The following is a 25,791-nucleotide window of genomic DNA, read 5'->3' on the forward strand; positions in this document are numbered from 1 at the left end:
GAGGGCACAGTCTAGTAGGCAACAGCCACCGTAGCAGCTGTCATGAAACATTCATCAGCCCAGAATGTTTGTTAGACCACTGTTTGTACTTCTGTTTTCACTTTTTTTTCCTGGCTGTACAAGCTGAATGTACAGTCCAGAAGAAGGGCAGGATTTCCCAGTGCAGTGCTGCAGGGTGCGATGTACTTCACAATAATAGGTGTTTGAGTAGGGGAATCATTATTACATTAGGGACTGCTCCTTTCTGTCCTCTTGTTTTGCATCTTATCATTTGTGCTTGGAATTAGGTTGAGGTAATAAGAGGTCCTTATTAAAGATGATGTCATTCAGTTGAAATATAGGGACAGACTGGTCCGTAGTGGAGTGTAGGGCTAGGGCCTCTGTTTTTAAGGTTTCTTGGCCTTGCAGATGGCACTACAACAATAAAGCACCACTAATTCATGAGACTGTGAAGCTTCATGGTTATACAAGACAGAGTAACAATGCCAGAGGGTGTCCATAGCTGGTGGTCTGTTCAGCCTTTTGGTCGACTGATGTCCTGGGGTGGGGGCGGTTAAAAGTTATGGAAGTCCGACAAGATGGTTTGATGTTTAATTTCATTTAGTGTTGATGGATAACTACTTATACTGCAACAGTGAATGTCATTCTATTCCTATGTTACAGTATTCATACTGTGGGATTTTCCACCTCAGGTGACCCGACGTCGGCTCATATACAAAGGCTTAAGCCTGGCTGCTGTAGGTGCATGGGACATCACACCACATGCAGGGCCATAAACCAGGGACCGTAAACGTGACAGCTGCACGCACAGACCTCAGAACTTTTCAGCCGCAGACATTAGCTTCGACAGTTTCGCTCCTACGACCGAAGACTTCAAAAGATAAGTATCCTGTTGGGGTTTTTCTGTCTTGTGTATACTTGAGTTTGTTTGCAGTAGGTTTCCCTTTTTAGTCGATGTCTGAGAAAAAAAGCAAATGTAATTGCGGTAGTCAGATACCACACAATGATTCTCATGACCGGTGTGTGTTTTGCTTAGATAAGAAGCACGGCCATAAGGCCTGCTCCATTTGTCAGTCTTTCATGCCAAAAATCCTACGCAGCCGTCTGGCCGTACTAAATTTGTATTTAGAGAATCAGCAATTAAAACGCCTTACTCTCAGGATGGATCCCGAGTCGGCTGCCAGTCTGAAAAGCCGAGGAAGAAGGCCAAGATTTCCAGACCTTCTCTCGATGCCGCTCCGCCATTGGACTTCCTGCCAACTACCGATGTAGGGGCCGAGGGACACCTGATTACTCTGTCAGCTTTGACGGTTCATCTGGAAGAGGCTGTTACTGCAGCCACGGATAGCACGTCTTCGGAGTCAATCCTGACGCCGGCCACAACCGTCGAGGGGGAACCATTAGATGTTCGTGTTTCACTGTTGCAGTCATTACACTTGGGTTATCCTGCTGGCAGGCTACCCGCAGTCGGCCTGAATTCCAAAGTCCTGGTCCGGTGTCGGTTGCTGTCGCCTCTTCCCTGACGTCAGTGCGCCAGGGGTATAGAAGATGCAGCTGACGCCATTTTCTTCAGTCTTTCTTGCCGCTTGGTGCCCGAAGCAAAAGCAGTTCGCAAGTGCCGGTCGGCCGACTCCTGAGATTTTCGAATCGGAATTTCAGAACCGAAGTCTTCATTAAAGCTAAGTACCCCATTGGGGAAACTTTTTTCTTGCTCCAGACCGATGTCAGAAAAAGTTAATTGCATTTCTTGTGGGAAACCAATACCTCATAAGGATTTTCACTCTTACTGTATTCCTTGGCTAGGCCCTGACCACGAGGTTGCTAGCTGTCGGTTTTGCGCTAGATTTAACCAACGCACTGTTAAGTGTCTGTTTGATTTTGCATTTCATTACTTTGGCCGAAGGTTTAATTATATAATGCCGTCGGAACAGCCGACGACCGGAGTTTACAAAAAACACAAGGACAAGGAAAAGGATAGGCATCCGAGGTCCAAAACCGACGACGAGGCCTCCGGTAGGCCAGTCGCCTGTTCTCAGTGAGGCGCTTTCGCAGCCCCTGGCGCCCGCTACCTCAGTCCCACAGGCCGCTTCCGACTCCCATGTGGAGCTGAAGGGGCATCTGGATACTCAAGGTATTGGACACTTGGAAATCATTCCCTCAGATGGGTCTGGAGCCGCTGAGCAGGCATCGGCTTCTGAGGGTGTCTTCAGACCTGCACAGTTATATGTTAAACCATCTTCAGCTTCAAAGACTAAAGCAGCTCTAAAGACAGAGACAAGTACAGCATTCTCCTACTCAGACTTCCATGCCTAAAAAACAGATGCTTAAAGTGGCAGAAGACCTAATTACTATGATCAGGGGTTCCCATCCCCCTCCTGATAGGCCTAGGCAAGAGACAGAATATGATTCTTCAGATCAGGTTTCTTTTTCCTCAAATTCCTCTTCTGAACAGGGCTATTCTATTCCTCCTTATGAGGACTCTGATGCTGACGAATCCATTCCTTCAGCCTCTCCTCCTGAGGATTTTTTTTTGGGGGAAACCCTGCATACCATGAGGGAGCATTTCCACTGGGAGATCCAAGATTACTGAGAATCTAAGAAAAGGCTCAGAGACTTTCTGCTTCTCCCTCAGCACAGACCCCTTGCTATTCCTCTTGTTCTAGACATTGTAGATGATGTATTTTCAGAGTTTGGCCTGTCACCTGACTCTTTACCCCCCGCTCTTGCTAAGCCAGACAGATACTACAGGGTCCCTGATTCACATAAATTCCTATATAAAAACCCCGCTGCGGATCCAGAAACTATATCTCGGGTTCCCAAGGGGGTCAAAGCTTCCACTGCAAAAAAACCCTGTCCCCTTTGATAGGGATTCTAGGGCACTGGACAGATGGGGGAGAAAAGTTTACACTTCTGCTACCCTGGCTGTAAGGGCTTTAAATTGTCAGTTTCATATGCTTAAATATCAGCAATACTTAATGTCACTGCTTAAACAGAAAATGCTGACAACTTCTGAATGTGCAGAGAACAAGGAAATGCAGGATTTATTGCATGCAGCTGAACAAGTGAGAAAGCATACTTTGCAATGTGGTTATGATTCACTGGAGGCCTCTTGCAGGGCCGCTGTTACAGGTTCTGTTATTAGAAGGCATGCTTGGTTAAAGGAACAGAATCTGCCTGATCATGTTAAAGCAAAATTATTAGATGCTGCATTACAGCATGATACTTTGTTTGGTGCTAAAGCAGAAGAGGTGTTAAAATGGAGGATAAAGCGAAATCCATGCAAACAGTTAAGGGTTTTTTACAGGTACAGCCACCCAGATTTAGCAGAAACTGGCCTTCAAAAAAATTGTCCTTTCCAGTATCAGACAGGCCACAAAGAGGCAGATACAGACGTCCCAGAGGCAGATCTCAGCCCCAAGGCTCATACAGGCCTAAACTATGGGGTGCTCCTACCTCCAAAAGCGGAGAAGACAACTTACAACCTTACAGGAAACAGTCCCATTGACATTCCTCTGCCAGATCCAAGCACTTCTCTTTTGACAGCCCCCCTGGGGGGAAAACTAGCACTTTTTTCAGCAAATTGGCAAATGATTACCCAAGACAAATGGGTCTTGAACATAGTGTCCCACGGTTACAGGTTCCATTTTCACACCCTGCCAAGGGCAAAAGGTATGCCAGACCTGCCACACAATCAATGGGCAGAGGCGCAAAATCAAATTACAACCCTCTTGTACATGAGGGCCATTCAACAAGTACCACAACAAGAGCAGGGGCAAGGATTTTACTCTAGACTTTTCTTGGTGCCCAGAAAGGACAAAGCCTGGAGACCAATACTGGACCTGTCTATTCTAAACACATTTCTGGAAGTTCCAAAATTCAATATGTTAACTTTACAGCAGCTACTGCCCATGCTGGGCAAGAAGGCTTGGCTCATAACTTTGGACTTAAGAGGCATACCTGCATGTCCCAATCAGACAGTCTTGCAGAAGACACTTCAGATTCATCACTGGCTCAGTGCACTACCAATTCTCTGCACTGCCTTTTGGCTTATCTACTGCACCCAGGGTCTTCACAAAATGCCTGGCACCAGTAATTGCATTCTGCAGACAGAGGAATTCAAATATATCCCTACTTGGACGACTGCCTTATTCAAGCAGAGAACAAAGATTTTCTTCTACAGCATCTGGCGTTTGTAAAAAGATTAGTAATTTGCTTAGGGTACACAGTAAACGAAAAGAAATCCAAACTAGTACCCTCTCAAGAGGTAATATTCCTGGGTGCAAGCTTAAATACAACTGCCCGGATGGCTGATCTCACGCCAGACAAACAAAAGCATCTGACTTCTTACTTCAAAGATATGGCAACAAAGACTCAGTTATCTGCAAGAAAAATTCTGCAGGCTGTGGGCTACATGACATCCCGCATTCTACTAATTCCATGTGCGAGACTGCATATGAGGAAACTACAATGGTATCTAAAAAGTGTTTGGACTCAACATTGCCACAGCCTGGAAACGGTAATTACTCTTATTCCCTGCCTGCAACAGGAGTTTTTATGGTGGGCACAGACCTGTCACCACAACAAGGGACAGCCATTCACCTTACCCACTGCCAGGCAGACACTAACAACAGATGCATCAGATTATGCCTGTGGGGCGCTCATGGCAGGAAAATGTATTAAGGGCACATGGCTCACAAACAAAATGCATCTTCATATCAATCAAAAAGAGATGTTAGCTGTACAAAATGCCCTGACAGCCTTCAAGGACCTACTCCATCCAGGACAGCTACTGATAAAAGACGGACAATACTACAGTTATGTGGTACATAAGCAAGGGGGCACACATTCCTACCCCCTATGCAAGCAAGCCATGATTTTGTGGAACACAGCATTGACTTGCCAAGTACATCTGCAAGCACAATTCCTGCCAGGAAAGACAAATACTTTGGCAGGCGAGCTAAGCAGATACCTCATGGATCCTCACGAGTGGAAACTGGATCTACAAATCTTCAACATGATAACAGGGAAATGTGGATGTCCAGACATAGATCTATTTGCCTCCCCTCACAACTGCCAGCTACAGAGATTCTGCACTTGGACTTATCACAAGCAAGAATGGAAAGTGGACGCCCTTTCATTCAGCTGGAAGTCGCTTACAGTATATGCCTTTTCTCCTCTGCCTCTCCTCTCCAAGGTACTCCTAAAGGTCAGACAAGCAAAGCCAAAAATGATACTGATTGCCCCAGACTGGCCACGCCAGCACTGGTACCCAATCCTAAAGAGCTTGTCTCAAGGCCCAGCCTGGACATTGCCTCTAATACCTCATTTGTTGACCCAACAGAACAATCCGATCTTGCACAGCCAACTCAGAACCCTAAATCTGGCTGCATGGCGGATAATGTAATCATGCAGAACACACCTCTCTCTAAAGCAGTTATGGATGTTATTTTGGAGGCCAGGAGGCCCAGCACCAGAAAATCTTATGCAGAAAAATGGAAGAGATTCTGTGCTTGGAACCAAGTGCAGGAATTGACTCACTTGAGCCTAATATTCCTCAGATTTTGCAATACCTAACTGAGATGTTGGACAAAGGCTTATCCTTCTCATCAATTAAGACCCATGCCTCTGCCATTTCACCTCATTACAATACGGATCCCCCTATTTTTTCTCATCCACTGCTAACAGTTTCTCAGAGGAGCCTGGAACATAAGACCTCCAAGGAGAGCTCCAATACCTACATGGGACCTCAATTTTATCTTGGAAAAACTCACACTGCCTCCTTTTGAACCAGCCAATACAGCAGAGATAAAATACTTGTCATGGAAAACCGCTCTTCTAGCAATAACTTCAGCAGGAAGAGTCTCAGAGTTACAGGCACTAATGGCTGTGGAACCCTTTATTATTTTCCATCAGGACAGGTTGTCTCTAAGGACAAACCCGACATTTATGCCTAAGGTAGTGTAAAGTGTGGCTCTTAACCAAACCATACATTTGCCTACCTTTTATCCAAACCCACAGCATAAGGGAGAGAGACTTCTGCATACTTTGGACATACACATACAGTTACGCTTTTACTTGGACAAGACTAAAGCCTTCAGAAAAATTGAGCAACTTTTAGTGGCATATGCTGCAGGTTCCCAAGGAAAAGCCATTTCAAAGCAGACTATTTCAAAATGGATAGGCCACTGCATTCATTTCTGCTATTCTCAACATGGCAAATCAGTGCCCAAGGGCATTAGGCCACATTCTACCAGAGCAGCAGCCACTTCAGCAGCCTTTCTCAGAGGAGTACCAACCAAAGATATTTTGGAGGCTGCAACTTGGACTTCAGTGCACACTTTTACAAAGCACTACCATTTACCTCTCTACTCTAAATCCAGAGCAGGCTTTGCCACTGCAGTTCTGCAGGGCCCCATAGCCACCCCAAACTCTATTTAGACCCAGCCACCCAACCTCAGCTTTGGGATTCAACCCAAGTGTAATGACTGCAACAGTGAAACACGATGAACATAGTACAGATGTGTACCTACCATAAATGTAGATGTTAGAGTGTATTCACTCTTGCAGTCCAGGTTGTCCTCACACCATCCCCCTTTTTTCTTTGCTGGGACTAATCTGTACCTCTCTATTCTGTACAACCTATGTGGTGTATTTGCTTGTAGATGAAGGTTATGTGCATGCTTTTTTATGATCATAATTTTTACAGCCTACCCTTTTGGGGGCACCTGACATCTGGGGCAAGAAAAACTGAAGAAAATGGCGTTGGCTGCATCTTTTATACCCCTGGCGCACTGACATCAGGGAAGAGGCGACAGCAACCGACGCCGACCAGGACTTTGGAATTCAGGCCAACTGCGGGTAGCCTGCCAGCAGGATAACCCAAGTGTAATGACTGCAACAGTGAATACACTCGAACATCTACATTTATGGTAGGTACACAACTGTACTTTGGTTGGCCCACTGAGATCTCTCTTGCTGCAGCCCAGGCCTCTATCCCTAGGGCTTAACCCTAAGCCAACACCAACAAAGAAAAAAAAAGACAAAAACACTTGAGCCCAACGCCTCAAGGAACTCCAGATTGGCAGTCGTTTACCAATTCTTTAATGCAGGCCTTTATGGTCCTTAGGCCTACAGGCCCTGCACCTACCTACATTCATGTGCTTTGCCCTAGGCCAGCCTGTGCTTCCTCCCTCCCTCCCTCCCTTTACCCACTGCTCAACAGGGAGAAGAAGAAGAACCAGACCAGTACTACTCCTCTGTGTGTCTCAGATTGCTTCACCTGTGGATTATTGTTCCCCAGACAAAGACTCCATTGAGGGAGATTCCCCACCAGAGGATATTAACTTTGGGGAAACTATTTCCAAAATGAGAGAGTACTTCAAGTGGGGATACTACCTTGATGACAGATGCCCAGAAAAGATATTTTGAACTTTTGCAACTTGAGTCTCCCTCTCCAGCTATTCCTCCAGTGCTTCATCCTTCCTAGATGCCTTTTAACTCGGTCTCTAAGAATCCAGAATCTCAACCTCCTGTCACTAAAAGGCTGGATAGGTTTTACAAAGTGCCTGATGACCAGAAGTTTCTGGTGAAACCTCCCCTGGCAGACCCAGCGGTTATTGCTGTGTCCCCAGACAGACAGTCTAGGCAATTGCCTTCTGCTTCACTTTTGCCCACAGATAAGGACAGCAAAGCCATGGACAGAATGGGTAAGAAGGTATACACTTCCTCTACCCTGGCCCTCAGTGCGATCAGTTATCAAACACACTTGGTTAAACATGCCCTGTACCTGGTCTTGCTGGCTTCCGCCCCAGACTGTCCAACCAAGTCTGACATTGCATCGAAACTGTCTCTAGATACACATGTAGCCAGACACTATTAGGTGCAGTTATGATGCAGCAGAGGCCTCAGCCAGGTCTGCTGCCTCTGCATCTGCTTTGCATAGATATTCCTGGCTTCACCTACAATCTCTGCCAGAGGATTTTAAATCCAAAATCATGGATGCTCCACTGAGCCCCACAACCTTTTATTTGGGAAAAATTCAGCAGAACTTTTCAAAAACTTACAAGAGAAAAGCAAAGACTTGTAGGACATTAAGCATCTGCTGGTGTCCCCCTTCCCTAGACATTACAGGAACTATCCAGCTAAAACTTCCTTTGTCAGAAGGACTTCCTCAGCGTCATGTCCTTCCTCCTGTAGGCCTCGTAGGGGATCCAGGAGACTGCCCTACTCCAGAACCCCCAACTCTCAGCCCCCAACCAAGCAGCCCTTTCCAGACAGACGAGACCCCACTTCAACATGACTGTCTTGCTCAACTGCCTCTGTCCGCCCACCTTACCCACTGCCTCCCTGTCTGGAAAACCATCACCTCAGATCTTTGGGTTCTTTCCATCATCCAAAAATGATATTTTCTATCCAAGAAGGAAAAAACAAAAAGCATTCCTCTTCCTCCAAAAAATCAGCTTCATCTATTCCCTCTCATATTGAAAGAATTCCTGACTCTAGGAACTATAGAACCAGTTCCCTCAGGACATGAAGTAGAAGGCTTCTATTCCTAGTCCCCAAAAAGGATGGCCCTTGGAGGCCAATCCTGGATTTCTCCTATCTGAATCTGTTTCTAAAGGTTCCCTCCTTCAGGATGCTCTCCCTTCAAACTCTTCTACCCTCCATTCCACCCCAAGCCTTTATGGTCACTCTGGACCTGAAGGATGCTTACCTGCACATTCCTATCAGGCCCTTCCACAGGAAGTTTCTGCCCTTCACTGGCCACTCTTCACACTTTGTTTACATCCTTGCCCTTTGGCTTGTCTATGGCTCTCAGAGTATTTACAAAGTGCTTGGCCCCAGCCATTGCCTATTGCAGAACCAAGGGAGTCCAAATCTACCCTTACCTGGACAACATGCTCATTCTAGCAGAATCAGAGTCCACCCCACAAACCCATCTCAAGTTCATCATGACTCTCCTTCACAACTTGGGCTTCACCGTTAACCTACAGAAATCCTCTCTTCTTCCTCAGCAGAACAGTTTTCCTAGGCTCCAGGATCAGAACAGACCCGATGAGATCCTTTCTCCCACCATACAAAGTGGAGTCTCTCTCCACTCATTTTCAAAGCCTACTTTTAGAATCTAATCTCTCTGAAAAACAATTTCTGCAAGTCCTAGGTCTCATGGCAGCTACTATTCCCATGCTGCCATTAGCCAGGATGCACATGAGCATCCACTAGACAAACTTATTCCCCTTCTGCCCTGCTTAAAAACAGAACTCAAGTGGTGGATTCAGCAAATTGTACAGAACCAGGGCATTCCTCTTCAACTCCACCCCACCACTCAATCCATGCACACAGATGCATCAGACCTAGGGTGGGGTGGGGGCGGGGGTCAGTTTTAAAGGACTTCAGGGTACAACTACGTTGGACACCTGCCCTGCAAAAGCAACACATTAGTGTCAGAGAAATGACTACAGTCTTGCTGGCTCTAAAAGCTTTCCATCCCATCTTGCAACCAGGGCTGCTTCACATTGTGACAGACAGCACAACTGTCATGTGGTACCTCAACAAGCAAGGAGGGACAAAGGCATGCCAGTCATGCCGGATAACCGTACAAATCTGGGAACTTGCAACCAGTCACAGCCTTTTCCTGCAGGCCTTTTACATCCCACCTCAGGAAAAAAAAAAGCAGATTTACTCAGCAGAACATCCTCTCAACAACATGAATGGATGTTGCACAGGTAAACCTTCTTAGAATCGTCCACCAGTGGGGCACACGTCAAGTAGATCTGTTTGCCTCCCCCCAGAAAAGACAACTAAACAAATTCTGCATCAGGGATCACACTCCACTAAGCCTGTAGGGTGAATGCTTTCAGCTTTCCATGGAAGAGAATGTTCCTGTATGTCTTTCCTCCCTTCCCTCTAATACAAAAGGTCCTACTGAAGATCAAGAAGAACCAACCAAAAATGTTGCTGGTGACTCCCTATTGGCCAAGGTAACACTGGTTCCCCCTTCTCTCTCTAGCCAAGGGCAATCACCACAAGTTACCCCACAATGTGGACCTACTCAGACAACAAAAGGGATCTCTCATTCACCCCCAGCTGCTTTTGCTGCATCAGACTCTGTGGGTGATCATCTTCTGATCCCTTTCAGGCAACATTACTCAGAGGACGTGCTCTCAGTCCTGAGGGAGGCCAGGAAACCAACTACTAGGAATAACTATTTGTCTAAATGGCAGAGTTTCTCAAAATGGCGTTCCCTTAAGGACAAGGGACCCTTTTCAGGCGGATGGTTGGTCTTTTGACCTCTGTATCCACTCCCTACAGGCTAATCTCTACAGCCCTTCAGGGACATTTTCTCCTTATCCTCAGCTTGTTCTTTTGTACACCTTATCCTGGGCTTCAAGTTCTGAGGTCTGTTTTTGCAGACATCACATTTATGGTCCCTGGTTTATGGCCCTGCATGTGATGTCCCACACACCTACAGCAGCCAGGCTTAATCTTTTGTATAGGAGCCGATGTTGGGTCGCCTGAAGTGGAAAATCCCACAGTATGAATACTGCAACATGGAAGTAAAGGACAATCTATGGTTATGGTAAGATTTTACACAACTATTCTTTCTTGTACACTGCTGTTATGGTGAGTTGCTTACACAGCTGTATTTCTCTTGCATTGCTTGTCTGCCTCCGTCTTCATTTTGTTGAGAATTTGAGTGGTGGTTAGGAACTTGTAGCATTTAGTTTTGCTTGCCCTTTTCAGCAGATTTGTAGTGGTGTTCAGATACCATTTTTGTGACATTACTTTCCTCTTCATCACTTTAACTGTGTGTCCTATAGTTTCTATGGATCTGTTGCACTGAGTGCTAGTGATGGTGAAATGAAATGCATGCAGAGGATTTAAATGACCAATGTCAACTGTCTTGCTTTACACTCATATTTTTTTCTCCTCTAATTGTTTTCAGACAGGTTCACAGACTCTGCAATTGTAACAAACTCAAAAGTGAATGGTGAGCACAAAGAGAAGGTCCTCCAGCGGTGGGAGGGAGGAGATAGCAACAGTGATGATTATGACCTGGAGTCTGACATGGTACAGTCTTACTTTGTCTTCTTAACACAAGCAAGTATAGATTGGACTACTGTATGATGTGATTTCCTATTTTAAAGGACATCTTGGAGGAGGAGGAGGGTGGGCTCTGATGGTAATAGTGTTTTTTGCTGTTTTGTAGTCAAATGGCTGGGACGCTAACGACATGTTCAAATTTAATGAGGAGAACTATGGTGTGAAAACAACCTATGATAGCAGCCTCTCTTTGTACACGTAAGTACCTGATGTGCACATATGGCTGTATAGTGCTGTTTTTTGTGTTTGTTTCATTGTACAGTTAGGTGGTGTAAAAACGTTTGTTCATGCTTAATGCAGTAAACTTGTTAACAGACTACGGGTTATTTCTATGTTTTAAGCATGTTTGATTTAGAAGTCATTGTGCTATATGCATGGAGTTTTCCTTCCTCTTTAGTTTTGCTATTACATTGCAGTTTGAAGATCTATTTTGTTTAGTTTTGCAGCCTGTATTGATTTGCTTGCCCATCATGGGGCTGCTTGTAAGTACAGTGGACCATATCTGTCCATTCCCAAGTTGTCCTTTGCCCTGTCAGCACTGTCTTCTCTGTTTTGTGTTCACAGCATAAAAGGTGATTTAGCTGGTAACCATTTGACACGTCAAGACCTGCTAGAATGAGTCTAGAAACAAGGAAGACTGAGAGGATGAAAGACGACTTGCATATACTAAGTCTAAGATTGCCATTTCCTGGAATATTCCCTTTTCTTGGAGATATGGCTGTCTTGAAGTTGGTATTTATAAGTTTGGGGGTCTGTGTGAAAAGGGTTGTCCTCCTTATAAAAAAAAGTTGAAAGGAGAAAGAGCGATGTTGGAGATTCACTCTTCTCCTATATTTACAGTCTTTCTTTTTGATTGTGGAGTGCTGACATTTCATTAGGGAGTCGTTTTAGCTGCCTGCCTTTATATTCAGAAATGCTGTTCATGCTCTTGACTGTAATCTATTGGTTGGTCTTTGTGATTTTCATTTTCCTGTGGAATAGGCAGCCATTCTTTACTTTCATAACATTTTTGTTTGTCACACTGGTGAACTGACATTGCAAACAAAAAAGATGAACAAAGTCTCTTTTCCCTGACACTTTTATAAGTTGTTAAAATAGTTTAAATTTTTTTTTGTCTGGGAAAATTGTTTATTTTACTTTTGGGGCTGGCAAAGTGTTTTTTTACTGTGTTTTTAGTAGGGAAAGTGACTTTTTAGAACTTAAACATTTTACAGGATTGTGGTATTTGTTTTCCCTTGGAAAGAAGCACCATTTTTGGGTTGGTCATGGAACAAACTATCGGTCCATGATCGTTCCTTCAGCAAACCACAAAAAGAAGCAGTTAAGGTAACAGGTTTTTCCACCACAACTGACTAGCAGTTTGCCATAGCCGCAGGTGGGCTACTGTGCTATGACCAAAGCTGGTTTGTCTGACCAGTCATCTTTTACCCCAGTTCCCCATGGAGTAGCACATGCAGCTATTGTGAACTGGGGCTTAGCTGTGTCCTCTGTGGCTGTTGGGGTCCCCTCAGTGGGCAAGGGAGAGCCACTTGTCTGTCCTGGGAGGGAAAGCAGGGAAGTCTTCCCTGTTCAGTCAGAATGTTGTGCTCATCCCCGGGGAAGCTGCTACTGCCATCAACAACTTGTTGGACCCATTTTTCCTGTCAGAAGAAAACCCAACAACTAAACATTTATCTGCTCCTGCTCAAGTTTCTTTGAACAACAGTAGTTTATTAGGTCTAGCTCAAGGTCTAATTCAGGCTGTTGATCCTTGTTATAAGGTAGTTTCTGGTAAAAGAAAAGTGATACTTCTTCCTGAAAAGGTTCCAGAGTCTGAATCTGGGAAGGAAGATGACAGATGCAAGATTTTATCCTCTGATCTCTTGTCAAGATTCAGAGAATAACATGGTAGCTTATTCTTCCTTTGAAGGTTACTCTATCTGTGAGACTGTTTCCAGAATTTGCAAGTGTTTTTTTGTTTTCAGTGAGAGGATAGTTATGCTTCTTAGTCCCTCAGAAAATACTATGAGCTGTTGCAAATGGAATTTCCAGAACTTTCCCATATGCCTCTTATGCTGTCAGCATGTGGAAGATGTACAAGTTACTGCCTGCAGTTTCCCTGATAGTCAGCCTTCTTCTCCAAAAAACTGTAGGTAGATTATATTATGATCCTCACTCTTAAATTTTTATGTATCTAATCCAACCCTGACCCAGCAGCTGTAGCACTGGTTAATCCTACTGCTGCTAAACATTTAGATCTGCTGTTGCCTTCATTTGCTCTTCAGCCTGTGGATCTCTGATCTGACTCTGCTGTATACTAAAGCTGTAGGCTGCAGCATCTGAGCTCCTCGCCTACCCATGATGCCCATCTCCTCCCACTTCATCAGATCACATTTTCCCCATTTCTGTAAGCATCGGGTTGTCTTCACTCTGAGCTCTTCAGGGAAATCATTTAGCTCTGAGTGTTTTCTAATATATTTGCCTAATATTCTTTTTTAATTTTGAGTTTCTATTGCTTCTGCTGTTTCTCTGCATTCCTTGTCAAGGAAAAAGTATAATTTTTAGTGGTTGCTTTTCTCTCTCTTTCCTACCCCTTTTCTTTCATTTGACATAGCCAATTTCTGGTTTTGATCTTAGATAGTTATACAGATCTTTCTGTTAAAAAAAAAAAAAAAAAAAAAAAGTTGGTCTAGTTTGTGGTTTAATAGTGTCTTTTGCTGCAGACCTTTGTTGGTGGTTTGTTTCTTTCCTCTTGTGGTATTACAGTTTGGTGTTTTTGTTGCGAGACTGTGGCTTACCCTAAACCCGCTGGGTTAAAAAAATATAGCACTTGTAGGCACAAGATAACATTGGCTGACACCCAGTATGTCGTTTGTCTAGGAGTGGCTCATCTTGACTCTGCTTGCTCCATCTGTGCTGGTTTTACCCAGTGTGCACTTATTGACCGCCAGAACAAGCTAATTTTGAAGAGCCTTCTTCCATGTTCTTTGTATTCAGCCATTCCTTCCACTTCAGAGGCTCAACCCCCCCCTCCCCCCAAGAAACGTAAGGATAGCAAGAGGTCATCCAGCAGGTGTGGTCTCTCTGGGGATCCTACCGCCAAAATCCAGAGGTCTTCGGAGCCAACAGCTTCGGCTCCAATAGTCATTTGAGGCTCCCCTTCTCCTGTGAGCCATAGCTCCTCCCCTCAGTCCATGACATTGAGACAGAAGTTTCCTCTCTTGCAGCAGCTTAGGCCCTCTTCAGGCCTGCTTCGGTGGCTTCATCTGTTAAGTTCTCCCATAGCTTCTTCAAAGCCAAGGCAGACAGCTTGATGGTAAAATTCCTCAAGGCACAGATCCAGCTGGGGATCTTGTCTGCTATGTCCACTCCTGGATCCATGAGCAATGTTCCTGCTTTCACTCCTATTGCTCCTTCTCTGATCTGACCCTGAATTTTAGAGTTATCGGGTCCGAGCCTCCCTGGAGCTAAGACGTCGGAGCCGTCTGGTACTGTTACCTCAGGTCTGACTGTTTCTGAGCCTAGTGACTCTTGGAGCCATAGCTTTGGCACCAGATCTGAGTATTTGATGTCTGCTACAACTTTCTCAGAGCTATCTCTTCCTTTTGGGGCTTGGGTGCTTGACAGCTCAGCTCTGACTCCCCACTTGGAGCCGGGGGAGGTTGGGGGCTCTGCATCTTTCCCATTGACAGCTCCGGCAGGGATGCCTTGGGTGTCCCGATCTCCCTCTGCTTTTGAGGTGGTGGAGAGGGTCCTGTCTGCACCCAGAAGAGCCTCTGCTCTACCTTTGGACTCCGGCCTCTCCTTAGCTGCTTCTGTGCCTGAGGCATCTACTCTGTTCCCGCCAGAACAGCCTGCCCAGAAAGATTTCTAGTCTATTTCCCATGTGGAACCCCTTGAGTCTTCCGGTACCTCTCAGGAACACCGCACCGAGCAGGTCCCTTGGAAGCACAAGTATAAAAGGAGATACCTGGATTCCCCTTTGGAATTCCTCACTGAGGACACCGATCTCGTTGAAGAAGGATCCCCCAGATATCCACCCGAAGATGTCTTCTTTGGAGACATCATGGAAATTCTTTGCCAGAAGCTTGGTTGGTCTTCTAAAAGCCCTAATCTGGAGGAGTTGGTGTTTCTGGAAACCTTTGTGTCAGGCCCATATACTTCTTTGGTGTCTTCCCCTGTGGATCCCCTTATTGATCTTGTTTTCCGCAGGGTGTGGAAGGAACTAGACACAGTGGAACTGATCCCCAGGTGGCCGGATAAGATCTTTAGTGCCCCTTCTAACAGGCCACATTGGCCTAAAAGGATCCGAGTTGATACCATGGTGGTAGCAGCCGCCAATATGAATGAGCTAGCCCAACAGAGCTTCACTGTCCCCCCCGTCAAACAGGGAGTCTAGAGATTTGGGACAGGTTCAGAAAGGAGATTTACGCTTCAGCGGCTTTCGCTTTGTGAGCGCTGAACTAACTGGTGCACTTAACCAGGCTACAGAGGGACTTTAACGAACTCTCTAACTCGGTCCCAGGGTTCATGTTTTCCGAGGATCAGAAATCCTGTTCCTCAAGAATGGCCATGTGGACTTTCCTGGTTAAGAAATGCAATAAATGAAGGAAGGAATGAATGTGGCAGAGGGTGCCTCACAGGTGGGTGGATCAGGCATTGCGGTTAGATGCCATGCCTGGATGTGGCCGTGTGATTTTTTGCAGCCCTGTAAGGCGTCTTTTTGTTAATGCTCCCTTCAATGGATCAATCCTTTTTGGTCCTACTGTTAGACACACACTTGCAAAGTGAAAAGGATGGAAATACCTCGTTTGCTGTCAGGATACGTTTCCCTACCCGACAGTGATAATTTTCTAGGAACCAGCATGGAGGCAAGAAGATGTGGTTCCTTAAGTCACAGGGTCCTTTCCACGATTCACCACGGGACCTTTCTTCTAGATGCAGAGGGGGAAACTGTTATAATAACAGGTGCCACCCTCGTGGCAGAGGGGGTCCATTGAATCGGGTCTTGAGATTCTTTCTCGCACAGACCCAATCAGCAATCCTGAAGGATTGTCCATCTGCTCTACTCTGGAGTCAGTCGGGGCACATTTCTCTCCGCACCCAACAGCCTGAGAAGCCAACACAAAAGATTGTTGGGTGTTAAAGATCATATCCAGGGGCTATTCTCTACCCATTTTCCAAACACCTCACCCAAGGAACATCCTCTCTGATCCACCCAGTCAGCAGGAGGCTGCAGCTTCAGAGATTGGGAAGCTGCTCTCAAAAAGAGTCATCCAAAGCACTCCCCCAGACCAGATTTGATCTGGCTTTTACTGAAGATTCTTTTTAGTGCCGAAAAAGATGGGGAACCTCAGACCCATTCTGGATCTCACACTTCTCAAGTCTTGATAACTCAAAGTTCAAATGGTCACGCTACAGTTCATTCTGCCCTTCCTGCGGAAAGATGATTGGATGTGCTGTCTAGACCTTCAGGACTAGAACTGTCACATCAAGATGAACAGGTGCTCCAAGAAGGTACCTCAGCTTCAGGCTGGGAACCAATCACTATCAGTTCAGAGCACTGCCCTTTGATCTCATCACAGCTCCCAGGGTGTTCACCAAATGCATAGTAGTGGCAGCAGATCACCTGAGATTGCAAGGATTCCAGGTGTTTCCTTACTTGGTCAATTGGCTCCTAACTGTTCCCACCAGGCATAGACTTCTTCAAGCCAGAGAGTACCTGCTATATCTAGCCTCGACCTTTGGCATATCTATCTGTCTAAGCAAATCCCATATGATTCCTCTCCGGGTTATAGACATTATCAAAACTTGCTTGGACACCCCTTGGTACTTGGTAGCTGTCCTTACTCCCAACAGAATCTCCAGCCTGAGATCCCATATCAAACAAATTATGGACATTCCTTTGCCCCAAGCCAGTCTTGTTCTTTGGGCCTTGAGGTCCATGGCAGCAGCAATCACTCTAATGCTGTTAACCTGCCTGCACATGAGAGTGCTTCAGTGGACCCTAGCTATGCAGTGGTCTGTTCTCCATTACTCTCTGAACCCCCGTATCAGGATATCCTAGGCTTGCAAACAGTCTATTTGGTGGCTGCAATTAGATGACCTGCTCCAGGGCTGACCTTTCATTCTTCCTCCCCGAACAGCCACTGTGACCACGGATGCTTCTCAGCTTGGGTGGGGGTGGACACTGTCTGGGGCAGGCAGTTCAAGGCATATGGTCCCCCCAGAGACCAATTTGGATATAAATGTTCTGGAGATGAGTGGTGCTTCTCGCATTGCAAGCCCTCTACTCCCCTCTCCTTGCTGGAACTATTGCGATTCAGACAGACAACATGGTGGTCTGGTACATCAACAAGCAAGGGGGAACCAGTTCTTTTCCCTTGTGTCGAGAGGCCATGAGGTTGTGGCAATGAGCAATCTCTTCAGATTGCTTTCTCATAGCAATGCCCATTCTGCGGAAGTCAGACATACTAGTGGACAGGCTCAGCAGAGCCATCCTGATGCCTCACAAGTGGTCTCTAAACCCTACAGTGGCAGATATGATCTTCCAAAAATGATGTCAACTTTACTGCAACCTGTTTGTGTCTTCCTCCAACACCAAATGCAGTAAGTTTCTTGCCCTTATCCTTCCACAGGGACAATCTCTAAGAGATGCTCTAGTCCATGCTTGGCCCCCAGGTGTATTTCATACCTTCCCCTTTTCTGCTCATTCCTAAATTTCTTCAGAAAGCAAGATTGAAGAGCCACATCATCCTCATTCCCCTCTTTTGTCCCTGTGAAGTGTGGTTCACCTTCCTTTGGTCTCATCTGGTCTGTGCACCATGGACTCTGGATCCTTCTCCAGATCTGTTGTTCCACCCCTGGGGGCACGCCCATCTGGATATCCTCAACCCGAAGTTAACCGCTTGGTTTCTCCCCTTCCAGTGATTGCTAGTAATCCTGGGCTTTCCTCTTCAGTTCGAAAATTTTTGGTTGCATCCCAAAAGCCTTCCACGAGAAGTTTCATAATTTTTGGCTCATCTTTTTAATACTGGTTCTAGTTTTTATTTGGTTAAGGTACAACCTGCTGCCATTTCTAATTTTCATGTTGGGGAAAGTTCTTTCTCTCTAGCCTCATCTAAACTATGCAAGGCTTTCCTGAAGGGTATTTTTCTTCTACGTTCTCCTGCAAGGAACTTGTCCTTCCTTGGGACCTCTCCTTAGTTCTTCAGGCTTTAGTTTCATCTTCTTTTGGACCTGCAGCAAAGGTAGACTGAAAGTTACTTACCTGGTAAACTATTTTCTTGGTGGCCATCACTTCATCTAAGATGGTTTTGGAATTGAAAGCGTTGTCTTGCAAACCTCCATATTTTATCTTCCTTAAGGACAGTCACCTTGTGTGCTAATTCTTCCTTTATTCCTAAGGTTGCTTCAGAGGCTAACTTAAGCCAAGTCATTAATCTTCTAGTGTTCTTTCCTAACTTTCAAAACAAGGGGGAGTGCATCTTCTCCATACAATAGATGTGCATAGACAACTTCATTTTTATTTTGACAGGGCAAATGTTCAGAAAACCTGATCAACTTTTCATATCTTTTTCTAAGTCTAGATTAGGCAAACCAGTATCCAAGGTTATGCTAGCCCAATGGATTACTAGTTGCATCAGACTTGCTTATTCCTCCAAGGTCCTTTCATTGCCTGCTCTGATTAAAGCTCATTCTACCAGAGCTGTTTCTTCTACTTCAGCTTTTTGGTCCAAACTTCCATATATGAGATATGTGCAGCGGCTACATGGTCCACCCATCATACCTTTATTTCCCATTATAAGCTGGACATTATTTTCAGGTCCAGAGTGTCTTTTGGTTCTACTGTGCTCAGGAATACCCTTCCTTGAGAGCCTCCCAAATTCTTTAGTAGCTGGGAACTCTGTCTCATAGGTTGAAGAACAAATGAAGGCAACAACATCAGATAATGTTATTGGCTCTCATTTGCTCTTCAACCTTCCCTCCCTCCACCACCCCTGCCTTTTCAAGGACCTAACAGATGTTTTTGGACAGATCCTTTTGTTTCTCTCTGAACTCTTGAAGTATCATAGCTTGGCTGATTACTTTTGTGTAAGTAATGTCTCTTGCCTTTGTGCTACATCTCAGTAAACCTGATCTGAGGGATTTGGAGGAGAGGGGCGTCATGTTTAGGGGAGGAACTCAGATGTTGGAGCTTACAGCTTTAGTATACGACAGAGTCTGATATGATGCTCGGATCAGAGACCCATAGGTTGAAGAACAAATAAGAAGCAACAACACAGATGGAACGTTATGGTGAGTACATGAATTCTTTTTAATTCCAGTTCTTCACTTTCTGGCAAGAATGGTAAAATAACAGAATGGGGAAAAGTGTATGTTTCTGTAACTTTGATCTTCAGAGTTTTGAATTGTCAGGCTTGTATGTTAATTTTTTTCTGACTAACTGGGAAAGTAAGAGGAATGTTTTGTCTGTAGTTTCTTGTGAGGAAAAATCTGCTTTAAATGGTTTAGTTTCTCCATTTCACAGGTCACAATTCATTCTTTGAGGTGTGTGTGCGACTGATACTTCTGGGGCTATGGCCACTGTTACTATTTTGAGAAGGTTTGCCTAGCTGCATTTTAAGAGTTCCCCAGAAAATGTTAAAAAAAATTTTGATTTTAAATTCTCCTTTGGACAGTTAGTTTTTGAGGTTATAAAAAAATGTGACGAGAGGATAAACTGATTCAGGGAATCACTCAGATTTTCAGCCATCCTTTCCTAAATTTTCCAAGGGATTCTTTACCCACTCCTCCCGTCCAAGTTTGGCAAGAACCAAAATAAACTGAGTCTGAACAAAATGCTGGCAAACAGACACACAGGAAGCAGTGGTAAGGGGGTTCCAAAAAGGCAGGAACCCCATAACATAAAGGACAGTCTGACAAGTGTGAATGACTATTGAATGGATCATGCCCCCTCCCCCCGACAGTTACTTTTCCCTTCCAGAAAGTCTAAATCTCCATTTCTCTATCTGACAACAGATAATGTCAGACCTATGGGTTCTGAAGGTTGTTCAGCAAAGTTACAGATGGCAGTGGGTGGAAATTCCTCCCTTTCATGGAGTAATTGCTCTTCCACCAAACTACATTCCTCTATATCCCTTTTTTAATTTCTCCAAATCTTTTGGGTTTCTAGTACCTTGACAGGAAATGGACCCCATTCCTAAGGCAAAGTACGATTAAAGTTCATGAAATTAGTATTGTTTCACTCTTTGATGTCAGCCAACTGCAACGTGCCAGTAATGACTCCTTCTGTAATTCGTATTGAGTTACATGTATTGGTAGCATATTAAAATACAATTGTAGACTCTTTTTTTTATAAGACCCGTTGCTCCCACTACTATTGGAACTATCTGGGCATCTTTCTTCCACATTGCTCTAGTTTCTGCTTGCAAATCCTGAAATTTTATGACTGTGTCTCTCTGTACTCAGGACACTGTAGTCACTGGATGGGGCGATTTCAATGATCAATGCTACTTTTGTCTTTTTTTCTTGGACCACTTTATCTGGTTTTCTAGCATCTGTCTTTTGAACTTTTGGCAGTGGTTGATCCCATGTGATGTAGACTTCATTTTCTATGATGCTTTGTGGCTCGTGTTTCTAGTGTTTTTCAGCCACTTCATTGCCGTAATATTTGCACAATCCCCAGTGCAGCAGTCTCTCCACATTAATTATGCCTTTCAGTATACAGTCCTTCTGCCATTAGTAGGTCACAACCAGCAACGAGGTGTGCAACTGTTTCCAATTCTGTTTTACAAAACCTACAGTTGTCTGTTTCTCCCCCATGTTGAATGGATTTTGTAAACCAGCGTGTACATAGCCCACTATCTTGGGCCACCATTATTAACCTTTCATCTCTTGGTTTGAATTCACCTCTCCTTAACCATTTCTGTGTTCGTTCCTGATCAACATGAGGTTCTTCCAGAAGTTTTCTGTACTTGCAACTCTGTTTATGCGTTTTCAACATTTTTTTGCTTTTTCATCTGTTCCTTCACCTTATATTCTTTCTTTCGTTTTTTGGCACATTTTGTTGCTGCCTGATTTTTATCTACTTTTGGCTTGATTTCCATTCCTGCTTGACACCGATATGCTTCTGCTAGGTTAAGAAGGGAAGTCATCTTAGATTTATTCACCTCATGTTTCAAAACTTTCACTACATTTGGGTCTTGTGAGGTCAGCAGATATGTGTAGAGTCCCACGATTGCAGATCTATACATATAATCAATTTCAAGGAGGCCCATCCCTCCTTCAAAACGGGGAATATATAATGTTGATATGCCCTGATTTTTATAGATCATATGGTGAGCATGAAGCATCCTTCTTGTTTTAATATCTAATCTATCCAACACGTTTTTGGGCCAATCAGTTTCTCCGAAACTGTAAGTTAGGACACGAAGAGCAAATTGGTTTATAGCTTGGTTTTGTTCCTAGATGTCAGTGCTGTTTTCAGGATTAATGTAAGTCTTCTAAAGTATTCCTTACTAAGTTTTACTCGCATTTGTTCGTGTTTTATTGCTGATCCTTTATCAGTTCCCAAATATTTATAGACTCCCTCTTGCTCAAGTTCTTTTATATCATATTCTTGTCCCAAACTGATGTTTTCCTGGTGCTGTAGATGTTCATCGTGTTACCCTGCTGCAGTCATCACACTTGGGTTATCCTGTCGTCAGGCGGTCCCGCAGTCGGACGGAATTCCAAAGTCTTGGTCCGGCGTCGGTTGCTGTTGCTTCTTCCCTGACGTCAGTGCGTCAGGGGTATATATAATGCAACCGACACCATTTTCTTCAGTCTTTCTTGCTGCGCGGTGCCCGAAGCAGAAGCAGTTGGCAAGTGCCGATCGGCCGACTCCTGAGATTTTCAAATTCGAATTTCAGACCGAAGTCTTCTAAAAAGCTAAGTACCCCATTGGGGAAACTTTTCTTGCCTCAGACCGATGTCAGAAAAAGTTAACAGTTGTATTTCTTGTGGGAAGCAAATACCTCATAAGGATTTTCATTCTTATTGCATACCTTGCCTAGGCCCAGACCACGACGTCACTAGTTGTCGTTTTTGTGCTAGCTTTAATAAGCGTACTACTAAAAGACGCTTTGATTTCGCACGACACTACTAAGGTAGAAAATTTAACTACACTATGTCGTCGGAGCAACCGACTACCGGCATGCACAAAAAATGCTAGGATAAGGACAGACAGCCCAGGCCTAAGCCAGATTCCGAGGCCTCGGCTGGTCCGGTCTCTGGTTCTCCTGTCCTCAGTGAGGCTCCGACGCAGCCCCTGACTACCGCAGATCTGGAACCCGAGACCGCTTCGGAACTTTTGGCGGAATGTACCAGGCCGACACAGCCATTTTGTTCAGGCCCCACCGACGACATTGCTGAAAAAGACGGTGCTGCAGAAACGCCATCGGCGTTTTCACACTGACGACGCTCTCCATTAAAACGTATCCTAAGACGAAGACTCCTATTAAATCCAAAAGAACTGCACTTCAGTCCCCTGTTCAAGGCCCCATGCCTAAGAAACAGATGCTCAAAATGGCTGAAGATTTGATCTCTTTAATCAGGGGTTCCCAGCCCCCTCCTGACAAAAGGCCTAGACAAGAGGAAGATTATGCATCCTCTGAACAAGTGTCCATTTCTTCAGACTCCTCTGAGGACCAAGATTACTCCTTCTCCCCTTACAAAGATTCTGATGCTGAGGATTCCATTCCCTCAGCTTCTCCTCCTGAAGACTACTCCTTTGGGGAAACTTTACACACTATGAGGGAACATTTTCACTGGGAAGGTCAGGACTACTCTGACTCGAAGCAAAAGTTCAGAGAGTTTCTTTTACTCCCCCAGCACAGACCACTTGCCATCCCACCAGATGTTCATCGTGCATACAGCTGCAGTCATAACAGATGGGTTCTCCTGCCGTCAGGCGGGTCCTCGGTCGGCCGAATTCCAAAGTGTAGGTCCGGCGTCGGTTGTCGTTGCTTCTTCCCTGACGTCAGTGCGACAGGGGTATAAAGGAACCAGCCGACACCATTTTCTTCCGTCTTTCTTGCCGCGCGGTGCCTGAAGCAGAAGCAGTTCGCACGTGCCGGTCGGCCAGCTCCTGAGATTACGAAAATTTGGAAACCGAAGTCTTCTTGAAAGCTAAGTACCCCGTTGGGGAAACTTTTCTTGCCTCAGACCGATGTCAGACAAAGTTAATAATTGTATTTCTTGTGGGAAGCAAGTACCGCATAAGGATTTCCATTCCCTCTGTATACCTTGTTTAGGCCCAGACCACGACGTCTCGGTCTGTCGCTTTTGTGCTACTTTCAACAAACGCACCATTAAGCGTCGGGCGGAGTTCGCCCAGCATTATTTTGGGAAAGCATTTAATTATATTATGTCGTCAGATACTCCGACTCCAGTTTTGTCTAAAAAACACAAAGATAAGGACCGACACACGAGGTCCGCGGCCTCTACCGACACCACGCCAAAGCCGACTACACGTGGTCCGGTTCTCAGCGAGGAGCCTACGCAGCCCCTGACTGTACCTGAGGTCGCAGGCTCCTCGGCCCACACCCCAACTACAGATACCGAAGCCACTCTTGGCGTTGAAACTCAGAATGTGGACAGGTCCACCTCCACTCAAGGTGTCTTCAGACCTTCCTCTTCTTTCTCCATCAAGGCTTTCACTAAGTCAAAAGCATCCATGCACTCTAAGAGACAAGCTACACAGGGCCCATCTCCAGGCCCCATGCCTAAGAAACAGATGCTTAAAATGGCTGAGGATTTAATTACTCTTATCAGAGGTTCTCAGCCCCCACCGGACAAAAGGCCCAGAGTGGAGGAAGATTCCCCCTCCTCTGATCAGGGCTCCATTATTTCAGAGCACTCTGATGATCAGGAACATTCTTACTCACCTTTTGAAGACTCAGATGCGGAGGAGTCCATCCCTTCTGTACCCCCCCCTGAGGATTACTCATTTGGGGAAACTTTGCATACCTTAAGGGAACACTTCACTGGGAAGGCCAAGATTATTCAGATTCCAAGAAAAGGCTTAGGGAATTTCTCTTGCTACCTCACCCAGAAACCATCTCACAGGGCCCCAAGGGAGTTAAGGCCTCCACTGCTAAAAATCCATTACCTTCCGAGAGAGATTCCAGATCCTTAGAAAGGTGGGGAAAAAAGGTATATACCTCGGCTACCTTAACCATGAGGGCCTTAAACTGTCAGTTCCATATGCTAAAATACCAACAGTTTTTGTTATCACAAATGAAAAGTAAAATGTCACAACCTGAACAACCAGACTTGAAGGAGTTGCAGGATTTGATGCATAGTGCAGAACAAGTGGGTAAGCATACCTTACAATGTGGTTTTGATGCTCTAGAGGCCTCATGTAGAGCTGCTGTTACAGGATCAGTCATACGTAGGCATGCCTGGCTCAAGGAACAAGCCTTGCCTGATCATGTCAAAGCTAAATTACTAGACGCCCCTCTTCAAAAGGATGTACTATTTGGTGCTAATGCTGAGGAGATATTAAGGAAGATGGAGGAAAAGGCTAAATCAATGCAAACTGTGAAAGATTTTCTACAGGTACAACCCCCACGTTTTAGTAGAAATTGGCCTTCCAAAAACTGGTCCTTTCCTGCCACAGACAGACCCCAAAGAGGCAGATACAGGCTCCCTAGGGGCAGAGGACAATCCCAAGGATCGTTTAGAGGCAGACAATGGCAAGCTCCTACACAAAGTGGTGGTGAGGATAACTCGCAATCTTTCAGAAAGCAAACCCAATGACTTTCCCCTTTGCATGCCAAGCAAGTCTCAAATGGCAGCCCCCTTAGGAGGAAAGCTGGCATTATTTTCAAAAAATTGGCATATTGTCAAAAAGGACAAATGGATCCTGGACATTATAAACAGAGGCTACAAATTCCATTTTCACACCCTTCCAAAAATGAGAGGCATGCCATACTTCCACACAATCAAAGGGCAGAGGCACAAAAGCAAAATTCAGATCTTATAAACATGAAAGCTATTCAAGAGGTACCTTTGCACGAACAGGGTCAAGGTTTTTATTCCAGGCTATTTCTGGTACCAAGGAAGGGAAAAGATTGGAGACCTATTTTGGACCTATCCATCCTAAACACATTTCTACTCGTACCAAAATTCAAGATGCTCACTCTACAGCAACTTCTTCCCATGCTGGGCAAGGAGTCTTGGCTGGTAACATTGGACCTCAAGGAGGCATACCTGCATGTCCCAATCAGACAAAGTTGCAGAAGGTACCTCAGATTTCTTGCAGGTTCAACCCATTATCAATTCTCTGCATTGCCCTTTGGCTTATCTACTACGCCCAGAGTATTCACGAAATGCCTGGCATCAGTAATTGCCTACTGCAGACTTCAAGGGATACAAATATACCCCTATTTGGACGACTGCCTGATCCAAGCGGACGGCAAGCACATTCTTCTGAAACATCTGGCTTATGTAATAATGTTGTTGAACTCTCTGGGATACACAGTCAACAAAAAGAAATCAAGGCTAATACCCTCTCGGAAGATAATTTTCCTGGGTGCCAGTTTGGACACAAACACCCAGATGGCCTACCTCACGCCAGAGAAGCAGGGGCAACTAATTCAATACTTCAGAGCACTAGCAAATTGCACCAGGCTGACTGCAAGGAAAATCCTGCAGGCTCTGGGA

General features: G+C 45.1%; 1 protein-coding gene across 6 annotated transcripts in view; it reads left to right on the forward strand.

Moving 5' to 3' along the window:
- Positions 1–25,791, forward strand: part of ATXN2L (ataxin 2 like) — a 1,992,254-nt gene that overhangs the window by 756,566 nt on the left and 1,209,897 nt on the right. For 4 of the 6 annotated variants that reach the window (XM_044058577.1, XM_044058574.1, XM_044058578.1 and 1 more), the window contains exons 6-7: positions 10,946–11,100; positions 11,210–11,301. In XM_044058577.1, the coding sequence (XP_043914512.1) occupies positions 10,946–11,100; positions 11,210–11,301 (247 nt within the window). The remainder of the gene's footprint in view (positions 1–10,945; positions 11,101–11,209; positions 11,302–25,791) is intronic. The other 2 variants (XM_044058575.1, XM_044058579.1) reach the window with 1 other exon arrangement.

Source organism: Protopterus annectens, chromosome 16.part0 (assembly GCF_019279795.1).
Source record: "Protopterus annectens isolate FY-2018-M chromosome 16.part0, PAN1.0, whole genome shotgun sequence".
NCBI classification, from domain to species: Eukaryota; Metazoa; Chordata; order Ceratodontiformes; family Protopteridae; genus Protopterus; species Protopterus annectens.